Source organism: Geospiza fortis, unplaced genomic scaffold (genome assembly GCF_000277835.1).
Source record: "Geospiza fortis unplaced genomic scaffold, GeoFor_1.0 scaffold26, whole genome shotgun sequence".
Classification (NCBI taxonomy): Eukaryota; Metazoa; Chordata; class Aves; order Passeriformes; family Thraupidae; genus Geospiza; species Geospiza fortis.
Window position 1 is genome coordinate 949130 of NW_005054425.1, and position 11443 is coordinate 960572.

The 11443-nt window shown below is 54.4% G+C and overlaps 2 protein-coding genes across 2 annotated transcripts in view; one reads left to right on the forward strand and one right to left on the reverse strand.

The window, feature by feature from the left end:
• RNPEP (arginyl aminopeptidase) overlaps nucleotides 1–5509 on the forward strand; it is a 7618-nt gene extending 2109 nt beyond the window's left edge. Inside the window, exons 4-11 of the mRNA XM_031061748.1 lie at nucleotides 566–682; nucleotides 798–1033; nucleotides 1792–1905; nucleotides 2183–2295; nucleotides 2626–2734; nucleotides 3323–3547; nucleotides 4131–4273; nucleotides 5248–5509. Of these exons, the coding sequence (XP_030917608.1) occupies nucleotides 566–682; nucleotides 798–1033; nucleotides 1792–1905; nucleotides 2183–2295; nucleotides 2626–2734; nucleotides 3323–3547; nucleotides 4131–4273; nucleotides 5248–5412 (1222 nt within the window). The 3' untranslated portion in view covers nucleotides 5413–5509. The remainder of the gene's footprint in view (nucleotides 1–565; nucleotides 683–797; nucleotides 1034–1791; nucleotides 1906–2182; nucleotides 2296–2625; nucleotides 2735–3322; nucleotides 3548–4130; nucleotides 4274–5247) is intronic.
• Nucleotides 5510–7337: 1828 nt separating this feature from the next.
• The window catches only part of LZTR1 (leucine zipper like transcription regulator 1), a 35564-nt gene continuing 31458 nt past the window's right edge, over nucleotides 7338–11443 (reverse strand). The window contains exons 17-18 of the mRNA XM_014309392.2: nucleotides 10906–10986; nucleotides 7338–8142 (exon numbers count right to left, since the gene is read on the reverse strand). Coding sequence (XP_014164867.1) covers nucleotides 8026–8142; nucleotides 10906–10986 — 198 coding nt within the window. The 3' untranslated portion in view covers nucleotides 7338–8025. The remainder of the gene's footprint in view (nucleotides 8143–10905; nucleotides 10987–11443) is intronic.

The following is an 11443-nucleotide window of genomic DNA, read 5'->3' on the forward strand; positions in this document are numbered from 1 at the left end:
CGGGAGAGCAGAGACACATGGCACAGTCAGTCCCAGTGGCAGCTTCAGTGGCTCGTGGGTGATGGGATTTTGAGATCAGTGGGAGAATGGTGAGTGTGTTGATCTCAAGGCCAGTCCAGGCTATAATTCAGTGGTTACTTGAGACAGTGATGGTTGTTCCTAGGAGTAGACTAATGATGAAAATTAGATTTACTTGTGTCTCCAGATGGGATGAAGGTCCTTCTCAAACTGGAGCTTGAAAAGGAGCCTTGATGCTGTGTCTCCTCACCTTCAGGAAGGTCCCTGCACATGAATGAGGGCAGTGGGTCCCATGTGTGGAGGATCCCACATCTCCTCACAGGCTGGTGCTTTCTTGAGTTCTTGGCTGCCACTGCAGCCATACAAAAGCCCTTTGACATTCAGACAAGGAAAGAAATGACAGCAATTTGCACTATTGGCCTCTTTAGATGCCTTTATCAGCAGGGTTTTATTTTTCTTTGGAATAATCCTGTGCAATTTCTGTCTGATGGAGCAACAAGGTGAAAGTCCCTTAATGGTTAAACTTCCTCTTCTCTGCCCTTGGCAGGAGCCGTGTCTGGGCTGAGCCCTGCCTGATCGAGGCTGCCAAGAAGGAGTACGATGGGGTGATTGAGGAGTTCCTGGTGGTTGGAGAGAAACTCTTTGGACCTTATGTTTGGGGCAGGTATGGCTGGAAGGTTCCTGAAGGATCTGGTTCCTCCAGGACAGGGAGAAGTTTCCTTCTGTCCCCAGCCCCGTTTTCAGGAGGAGCGGGGTCTGAGCGCAGCCTTCCCTGGCAGGTACGACATCCTGTTCATGCCGCCCTCCTTCCCCTTCGGTGGCATGGAGAACCCCTGCCTCACCTTCGTCACGCCGTGCCTGCTGGCCGGGGACCGCTCCTTGGTGGACGTCATCATCCACGAGATCTCCCACAGCTGGTTTGGCAACTTGGTCACCAACGCCACGTGGGGCGAGTTCTGGCTCAACGAGGGCTTCACCATGTACGCCCAGAGGCGCATCTCCACCGAGGTCTACGGTGCGTGGCCCTGCCTACCTGGGGGGTGCTGAGCCCTGGGGGTCTGGGGTCTGTCCCCCAGCTCAGGGCATCCCTGCGAGTGCCCCTGGGGATGGAGCCTGTGCTACATCTCAGAACAGGTGAAGGGCAGCAGCTGCAAGGCCCTGTAAACTGAAAAAGAGTAGGTTTAGATTAGATATTGGGAGTTTGGGAAGGCACTGGCACAGGTGGCCCAGAGAAGCTTTGGCTGCCCCATCCCTGGAAGTGTCCAAGGCCAGGTTGGAAGGGGCTTGGAGCCACCTGGTCTAGTGGAATCTCCCTGCCCATGGCAGAGGGTGGAGCAAGATGATCTTTATTGTCTGTGATTTCTGGTAGCCTTTGCTCTGAGATGGACAGTTCCCTGCAACCCCTGCCAGGAATGTGGACACTGTGTCCTCGCCTCACCTTCCTCATCCTCCTGCAGCTCCCATGTGGAGCTGATACCAGCTGTCCTTAGCTCCCCGCTGGACGCACAGTCCTGTCCAGAAGCTTGTGCTCTCCTGGCACAATTTGCTGTATCCACATGAATTTAAGTGGCTCAAAAAATCTCTCCCTGCCTGGGGCTGGGTTGCCCCACGTGCCCCCCTGCAGCTCTGCCATCCCAGCTCCTCGTGTGTGGGTTTCCTGCTCTCCCAGCTCGTGCACTGATGCTGTTCCTCTCCTGCCGCAGCGCCCGCTGTGCCCGCAGTGCGCAGGGGTCTGGCCAGGCTCCCCGAATGCCTCCGCTTGTCTCTGCCCAGGTTTGCCCTACACCTGCCTGGAGGCTGCCACGGGAAGGGCCCTCCTGCGCCAGCACATGGACGCCACCGGGGAGGACCATCCCCTCAACAAGCTGCGGGTGGTGATTGAGCCAGGTCAGTGTCCCTGGGTGTCCCTGGGTGTCCCCGAGTGTCCCTGGGTGCCCCTGGGCTCTGGGGGAGCGGGATAAGGATAGGTGGGCTGGGGACCAGCCTGTTCCATGGCTGGCAGTAACACCAGCACGGGTGATGGGACCTGGGAGAAACGATGGCTGCAGGAGGGATGGGATAGGCTGCACCCAGCACTGATGGGGGAATCTTGCTGCATGTGAGGGCTGTGTTGTTTTGCAGCTGGGCAAAACAGAGGATTTCTGATGGTTTTACCTTTTTCTAGGTGTCAATCCAGATGACACATACAATGAAACACCCTATGAGAAGGGGTACTGCTTCGTTAGCTACTTGGCCCATCTTGTGGGCAACCAGAGCAAGTTTGATGCCTTCCTCCAGGTGGGTGTGAGCTGTAAAATCAAAATGCCACGGCAGGAGGCCAGGGCACAGCAGGAGCCTGGGAAGGACAGGCTGAGAGGGTGGCTGGGGAGAGGAAGAAGAGGTGGGAAATGGGAATGTGAATAGGGGAATAAGATGAAGGCAGAGCCTCGCCTTATGCTTGCAGCAGGTGCTGGGAATGTTGAGGGGTATCCCTGGGGATGCAGGGGGCTGGGAGCCCCTGGAGGGAACAGTGGCTAGAATGGGTTCCCCCATGAGGTGGAGCAAACAGAGGCCTGGGCAGCACTGCTGGGTGACAGTGTCTGGCATCAGCCCCATCTGTCCCCACAGGCCTACGTGAACCGCTTCAAGTTCCAGAGCATCACTGCAGACGACACCCTCGGGTTCTTCCTGGAGTACTTCCCAGAGCTGAAGGAGAAAGGCGTGGACTCCATCCCAGGTCAGCACAGCACCATCCTGGCCAGGGAATAGGAGCTGCCCCTTCTCAGCCCTGCTCCCGTGGGTGTCAGAGCAGCCCATGTTCCCCAGAGCCTTTGCACATTCCTTTGTGTGTTTTACTGGAGATGCTGCTGCTGCCAGCCCGGCTCTGTCGGAGCAGGCACGGGTGGCACTGGCCAGCTGGGATCAGGCCCAGGCTTGGGCACGTGCCAGCTCAGCCTGATTTTTTTCCATTCAAACCCAGTCCCTGCTTTGCACTAGGGTGCTGTTTCATGGGGTGTCTGTGACTCAGCCTGGTGAGTCTGGTGAGCACTGGGATCAGGTCCAGCCAGCACTCTGGGCTTGGCCCAGCCTTGCTGGAGATCCAGGCTTGGCAGGAACTTTCTATGCTGGAGCTGGTGGTGCTGGGGCTGATACCCACAAGCACACCCTGAGCCCATGTGTCTGATGGCCTCACCCCATTAGTTTGTGGTGGTCACCGTGCTCGGGCAGGTTTGGTGGCACTGGGAGAAGGTGGGAGGCTCTGGGCAGCAGCAGCTGGTGGGGGCTCAGGGCTCTGTTCCCAGCTCTCCATCCTGCCTCGCTGCAGGGTTTGAATTTGACCGCTGGCTGAACACGCCGGGCTGGCCGCCCTACCTGCCTGACCTGTCCCCGGGGCAGCAGCTGATGAGGCCGGCGGAGGAGCTGGCAGAGCTCTGGGCAGCACACAGCCTGAACATGGAGGCGATCGAAGCCGTGGACATCATGGGCTGGAGGACGTACCAGCTGGTCTATTTCCTGGATCAGGTCCTGCAGAAGTCCCCCCTGCCTGAAGGTGAGTGCCAGGGCACTCCCAGGGCTTTGGTGCCCAGAGGAGACACAGGATGATGTGCCCAAGTGCACCCAGAGGGCACACTGGGGGGGACACTCGGGTGTGTGGCCATCAGCCCCTCTCCAACTGCTCTGCTCTGGTTCCAGAGAGGCCTCGGTGTGGTGGAGGATGGAGAGCCAGGGGAAGCATGTCCCTGGATTTATGGGGACATGTGCAGTCCTGCTGTCCCCAGGCTGGCTCTGCTGGGCTGTGTCCCCATGTCACTGCAACTCTCCTTGCCCTCTTTGCTGAGGAATCTCCCCCCACTTTGTGCTGGCACCCCAAGGCACCAGCACGTGGCCCTGCAGGGCTGCCCAGCCTGGGAGGCCCAACAAGGGCACCGTCCTGCCCAGGGCCAGCAAGAGCCTGGGGTGCTCCAGAGCTGGGGGTGGGGGGCACTTGGGCAGGGGCCAGGGCTGACTCGAGGCTGGGAGAATGCCAGAGAATTTGCAGCACAGCTGGGATGGACTGACAGGGTTCCCTGGGAGCAGGGGTTGGGAGCTGGGTCAGAGCTCCCTGGGGGATGGTGACCGCTCCCCTCTCACAGGAAATGTGAAAAGGCTGAGCAAGATGTACCCCAAGATCTCCAAGGCTCAGAACGCTGAGCTGCGGCTGCGCTGGTGCCAGATTGTCCTCAAGAACAACCTGGAGGCTGAGTACAGCAAAGTCAAGGACTTCCTGCACAGCCAGGTTTGTCCCTGGGCACTGGTGGCAGTGCCCAGCAGCTTGCCAGGGGGGAGAGAAGGGCACAGGGCTTTCAGTGCCAGAGAGACAGGGGTTGGCTCTCACTTTTGATAGTCCCACAGGATGGTTTGGGTTAGAAGGGACCTTAAAGTTCATCTTATTCCACCCTGTGCCATGGGCAGGGACACCTTCTACTAGACCAGGTTGCTCCAAGCCCCATCCAGCCTGGCCTTGGACACTTCCAGGGCTGTGCCAGGGTCTCACCAATCTCACAGGGAAGAATTCCTTCCCAATATCCCATCTAACCCTGCCCTCTGGCAGTGGGAAGCCATTCCCCCTTGTCCTGTCACTCCAAAGTCCCTCTCCAGATCTCTTGGCACTGGAAGGGGCTCTAAGGTTTCCCTGGAGCCTTCTCTTCTCCAGGTGAGCACCCCCAGCTCTCCCAGCCTGGCCCCAGAGCAGAGGGGCTCCAGCCCTGGAGCAGCTCCATGGACCCCTCTGGACCTGCTCTGTCCATGTGTGTCTTGTGCTGGAAGCTCCAGATCTGGATGCAGTGCTCCAGTGTTGGGGTATTATGAGAGGGCAGAAATTCCCCCTCACCTGCTGCTGGGAATGAGCCCAGGACACAGCCGGCTTTCCAGGCTGGGAGAGCACATGGCCAGGTCACACTCAATTTGTCACCCAAGTCCTTCTCTGAAGGGCTGCTCTCCATCCCGCCATCCATCCTGTCCTGACCCAGGTGCAGGACCCTGCACTTAGCCTTGCTGAACTTCATGAGCTTCTCAGGGTCTGCTCCTTCTCCAAGGTTCAGGTGCTCTCCCCTCTCCAGGTGCTGCGGTGCCAAGGGCTGCCCACGGCAACGTTCCCCACCCTGTGCCACTTGCCGTGCGCTCTGTGCCTCGCCAAGAGCAGAGCAGGGGAACGGGGAGTGCCCCCGCCGGCGGGGCGGGGCCGGGGCTGTCACTGCGCTGTCCCCGCAGGGCAAGCAGAAGTACACGCTGCCGCTGTACCGCGCCATGTGGGGCGGCTCCGAGGCCACGCGGGCCCTGGCCATGGAGACCTTCTCTGCCACGGCCCCGCAGCTCCACGTCAACGTGCAGAACTACGTCAAGAAGATCCTGGGCTTGGCAGCGGCCGAGGCCTGAGGCAGCCCGGGCTCTGCCCCTCCGCCGGTGTTCCTGCTGGCAGGACCTCAGTGCCTCCCTCTCACATTTCCTTATTAAAATGTGTGATTTTTTCTCAGTGTTCTTCCTGTTCCCAGTGAGCCACGGGCCGCCTTAGAGTGACTCCCTGCCCCGCTGCCAGCCCTGCTCTGGGTGCTGCTGGCACCTCCTGGTGCTGGCACTGGAGAGATGGGCTTTGCCTTGGTGCCTGCAGGGCTGCAGCAGCTCGTGGCCCTGACCCACACTGCTCCTTGCTGGGCTCCTGCCCAGCTGCCACAGATGTGACGATGGGGACATGGGGAGCTGGTGCAGCGTGGCAAAGCTGGGACCTCCTGGCTCCAGTGCCCTGAGCTGCTGCTCCAGAGCAGTTGGGGATTGCTTCTCTGCCTTGCTTTTTGCCACCACACTGGGGCTCACACTGGGTTGGAGGAAAGGGGTGCTCCTGCTCTCCCACCAGCAGTCCCAAGGGCTTTAAAGAGCCAGTGGGGCCTGCATGTGGCAGAGACTGTAGGAATAAGACAAAGCTGGACAGCCAGTGTTCTTTATTCCTTATCAAATGCAGGGATACGACTGCACAAATTCCAGTAGAGAACTGGCCAAGGCTGCAGGAGCATCAGTAACCTGAGAGCCTGCTGGCCATACTGATAACAGGGTGGTGATAACAAGAACACCTAACTGCCCTGGGAAGCTCATGTGTACCCCACAGTCTGTGTGTGTGGCCCCTACAACACCTCCCATCCTGTGATCTCCTAGGAAACTCGGGGTGTCCTCTCAGAGAGGTGCATGGTCCTGGCATTTGCACAGCAGCAGCCCAGAGGCCAATCTCGATGGGCTACAAGTGTTCACAGTAAATCTGACCCAGCACTGTGGTCCCTACAGCAGTTCCTGAGCCCAAAGCCCCCCCAAAGCCAGGACCCCACAGTGCCTGGTCAGAGGTTGTGCATTTCCTCACAAGTGGGCTCAGGATTTACAGAGGGCTGGTTATGGCACGTTCAGCCTGAGAGAATGAGGCTTCCCTGGGCAATGGGTGTCCTCTAGTGGATCAGCATTACTGGAAATAGACTGTAGTGTTGTTACAAGTTGCAGTGTAGAACCTTTCTCTAGCTGCCAGCCTGGTTTCCCAGGGAACACAAAGCCTGTCAGGACAATTATCATGACCTCTGGTAAGGGACTCCCCTGTCTATGAGGCATCTGGAAACAATCCCTCTGGATTAAAAGGTGCCCTTGGCTCTCAGAAGCACCTGTCACCTCTGGTCTGGCTCACCTGAGCAGGCCACCAGGGAGACAGAGGGGTGGTCCCTTGAACAGTTCCCTTGGATTAAACCTGTGTTCCCCATTGCCCAGACTGCAATCCTCTTGGCATGTGCAGGTGTGCCAGGCTCTGGGATGCTGATGAGCAGCTCACAACTGCTGCTCCAGGAACACTTCACTGAATGAAAATCATGGCTGCACGGGTGTGAGTGTGAGGGCTGGGAGCTGCAAGTCTCGACTGGGATCCTGCACCACTCCAGCTTCAGACAAGCAGAGAGCAGCCCCTGCAGCTGGAGCAGGACAAGGTTTTGATTTCCAGCTTGTCACTCCCTCCCAGGGCAGCCCCAAGGGCTCTGGGCAGGGCTGGGACAGTTCCACCACCAGACACTTTACCAACACCATCCAGCTGTGAGGAGAGGTGGGAAGCATCCAGCACAGAGCTGGGGGCTGCAAGGGAGGGAACAGCAGCTGCTCCTGCAGGGGCTGGAAATGGCATTCATTCACCTTCCTGCAAAGGCAAGGGCTCACAGAGACACTTCAATATAAAATTAGTAACAAGATGTAACACACTTATTTTTAACAATGTGACCTTCATCAAGCACAGAACGTTTTTTGCTTAATTTTTTTCCAGAATGAAATCCAAGTCAATCATGAAATGCCAGGAGAAGATGTTAATTCTTTATTAATAAATAGATTTAGAAAGGCTTAGCAAGACAGGATTAATGGATTTGATGGTCAGAGAGGACTGCTGTAATCTTCCAGTCTGACCTGCTGCAGAGCATAGGTCTGGATTCCTGCAGCCCACCAATCCAGGCAGCTGCACAGGGGCTTATCTGTTAATCCACACCATGGAGTCTCTGAAAAGTCACTATATTCTGGTCCAAGGGCCAATCTCCCTGTGAACACCACGTGCTCTTGTTCCCAGTTTCATTCTGACTTCCCCTTACAGCCCTCAGGCTGGGTCAGCTGAAGCTCTTTAAATAGTATTCTTTAAATATTGTATTTCAAAGGATTAGTGACTCTTACTCATGACTGCTTGATTTTACATTATGAAAGTAATAATGGGCTTGATTATGAACTTCGTAACTCCCCAAACCATGTGGAGTTAATTCATGCCTGCCATGATTTCAAGTCTACATTTGGGTAACAAATGTAACGAAGTCCAAACGCTGCACAAAGGTACAAACCCAGCAAATCCAGAGAGCACCTCAGCTGTCCCTGCTCCTCCAGGGCTGCTGTAATGTGCAGACACCGAGCTGCTCCATACTCAACAGTAAACCAGAGCCAGCTCTGAAGTGCCAGTGTTTTTCAGGAACAAATGAGAAGGTGGTTTCCCAAGGCATGTCATATGTCTGCACTCAGCTCTGCACACTGCTTGTCTGAGATGTGGGTAGCTAAGGAATCTATGATGTCAAGGAGGAGGAGCTGACTGAGCGAGCGGAGATTTGGCAACTTGGAGACCTTCAAGGAAAACAAAACAGAAAAAACAGGAAGAAATTAAAACCCTCCCCAAATCACAGCTCATGTATTACCCTTTTACCCTTGGCACCCCACAGCAAGTCCAGCTGGGCACAGATGGTGCAAGAGATCCCAGCTGTGGGGCTGGGCTGCAGGGAACAGACCACAGGGCTCGAGTCAGGGCTTAGAACCAAATTCAGACTGCTGGGAGTGGGGAGCAGCAGGAACCTGCCCCCAGAGCTGCCCTGTGGGTACTGACAGCCCCACTGCTACAAGACACTGACTGAGCACTCTCCTAAGAGCTGTGCTGACCAGCACAGCCTGAGCTCAGATCTGTGGTTTTGCACGGAAATTGTGACTCAGGGCTTGATCCCTTTGCTGCTGTGCTCCTAAGGAAAAAGCTCTTCTCAGTATCCATTGCTGGCTCTGCTGGCATTCTTCCTGCAGTCAAAGCAGGTCACTGGAGCACTTGCCAACAAAAACCTCCACCACATCAGATAGATGAGAATCTACAGCAAACTTTATGCTTTTGGACTGTTCAGAAGCTCAACTGTTTGCAAAAAGGAGCTGTACACATTCCTTCCTTGTCCTCACCCTCATGGTAAGGAGCCAGTAGTCCCTCTGCCCCGAGGCACTAACACACAGCCAGCTCCAGGCAGACCGTGCCCCAGCACTCACTCACCCTCCTTACCTGAACTGACATTATCACCTCGCTCTAGGGAGCTGCACTGGGATAAATAAAGATCTCCTGAGCAACCTCTGAAGGCCAGGAGGGAAATGGCTGAGGGTGCTTTCAGGAAGAGCTCAGGACGTGCTTGTAGCAATATCCCAGTCTAAGGATCTGCAAGGACTGGGAGTGAAAGAGACCCCCTGAGCACTGGTGGGATCTGCCCCCACCCAAGGCACACACTGCAGAACAGATCAGGGTGTCACTGCAAACACAGCACAACAGCAGGTTTATTAGGGCTTTTGCACAACACTGACACACAAGAGCCTGAAAACACATTGCCCAAAGCAGTGAACCTCTGGGAAACAGCTCTTCAGTAATGTTCCTGCTGTGGGGAAAACTCCTTAACAGTCCAAATCCAGAACAGCATCAAGTAACTGGAAGAACAGGAGATCCCACAGCCAGGGAGCCAGTCTGCCTGAGCTCCAGTGACCCACAGGGCTTGTGCCTGAGAACAAATCCCCCTCAGAGCCCATGGCTGGCCCAGGAGCAAGCAGAGTGTGTCTGTGCCCAGCCACACTGAGTCACCCAGCTCAGGCCAAGAATCACACACTGAGGCCTCTCAGGCCAAGGGAAAACATTGCATAATTGAGATTTCTCCGTGCACATCTGCTTGACAGTCTTCCAGCCACGTTTTGATGAACACTGTTCTACCAGTCAACAGTTTAAATATAAAACATTTCCCCACATCCTGGTGAGGAAGTACAGCTGAGGAACGCCCTCCAGCTCCCCTCGCTGCCTCCCAGAGTTGTAATGTCCATTTCCCCCTGAACATTCTGGGGAGAATCACACCTCTTTGTCTTGCTGTGGCCTCCACTGGGAAGTGATTCTGTGATATTTCAGCAGCCCTCAGTGGCTGCAAGGCACTGACCCCAACCCCAGGGATGTCCTGGACATGTCCTGTCCTGTCCAGTGGGACCATTCCACATCCCTGTTGAACTGGGCTGCTCCACAGGACTCATGGGGCCAGAAGAAAACAGACAAGGATGAATGAAGGCAGGGGCTGCAACCTCACGCTGTGAACTCTCCTCTGGGAGTGATTTCTGGATGCTGGCTCCACTCTCAATGCTTTTTATGCAATTTCAGTTATTTCTGAATGTAAAATGCGTCATGCTCCAGCAACTTTGGCATTTAATGAAGAGCCTGAACACCATCCTGTCTCCTCTCCAGACACTAATGGGACATAGCAGTGCTCTTCTTCCCCAGGAGGATTGTGAGTTTAAATATACAAAGCAGAGCTAGCTACTTGAATATTAACTAGGGAATTATTATCAGTATGTGTGTAGCATCCAGAAATCCCAATTCCTATGATTTATCTACCTATTTCAGCCATGCTAATAAGCTGAGCAATGAACTGATGACATGCTGGGGAACTCTCATGGAGGGATCACATCTCATAGGAACAATTAAATGACAATATCCTTATTCTCTCAAGTGAGGACTGGAGTATCAGCACATCAGGCTCTCGACCTTTCCTGCCACGAATGCATAATCCCATCAAAACAGACCCACAGAATTTTTAAGATTGGAAAGGACCTCTAAGACCATAGAGTCCAATTGTTGATCATGGAAATCACAGAGAGCCCAGCTAGGACATGGTAATTTGTTTTAGAGCACATGACAACAAAACATGTATGACAGAGAATACTTCAAGGGAGTGTGAGGAGCACACTGATAACTGCTAGTGAGGGAGAGATTTGTGCCCTCAATATACAACAAACTTACCCTGCTATACACACACCAACCCAACAAGGGCATGGCACAAAATTAACAGTTGGAACAACTGGAAATGGAAGCAATTTTGGGTAACTTCTGCTTGGAAGGGCTTCACATTTCTAGACTAGCTTGTTCTAGTCTTTAATTTACTTTGGTGTGAGAAACATGCCTAGCAGTCCTGTCAGTGAGTGTCAGGAACATGCAGCCAGCTCTCAGCTGTCTCACATGAGGAAGAATTAAACTGATTTCTAAGAACATGTCTTTAACCAGGGCAGTGACAGAGGACAGCAGCTCTCAAAAGCCACAGAAAAGATGCAACCAACCTTGGTGAACTGGTGAACGATGATGTGCAGGCAGTGCCTCTTCATGTCCAGGGCCTGGGTCTTGTCAGCTGCCTCTAAAATCTAGAGCAGGAGCAAAAATGTGATTTCTTTTCTGCACAGCTCAGATGCACAAACAGTCCTGACCCAGAGCAGGTAACTCCTCTTAGCTAGGGAACATCTCCACTTTGCATTACAAACTGAATATTTTCTGAACTATTCAAAATTAAGCCTTGGATTTAAAATGTATGGAGTCCTCAAGAACTAATCAGCAGGACTTGCTTCTGCTTGTGCTGCAGAGGTTCAGGCTGCCTGCCTGGGAGCCAGCATTGGCTTTCTTACCACAAAATATCTTTTGTTAGCTCAAACTCCACTGCAAAAGCCTGTCAGTATCGCTGATAAAACAAGACTAAAGTCTGTCACCTGCAGACCACCATTTGCCCTGGAACAAATGCCAAAAAGGGTTTGCAGTTAAGTGCTGAGCACGTGGTCATCTTAAAAAGAGCTTTAGAGACACAGTTCTGTAACGGGGGATGAGAGC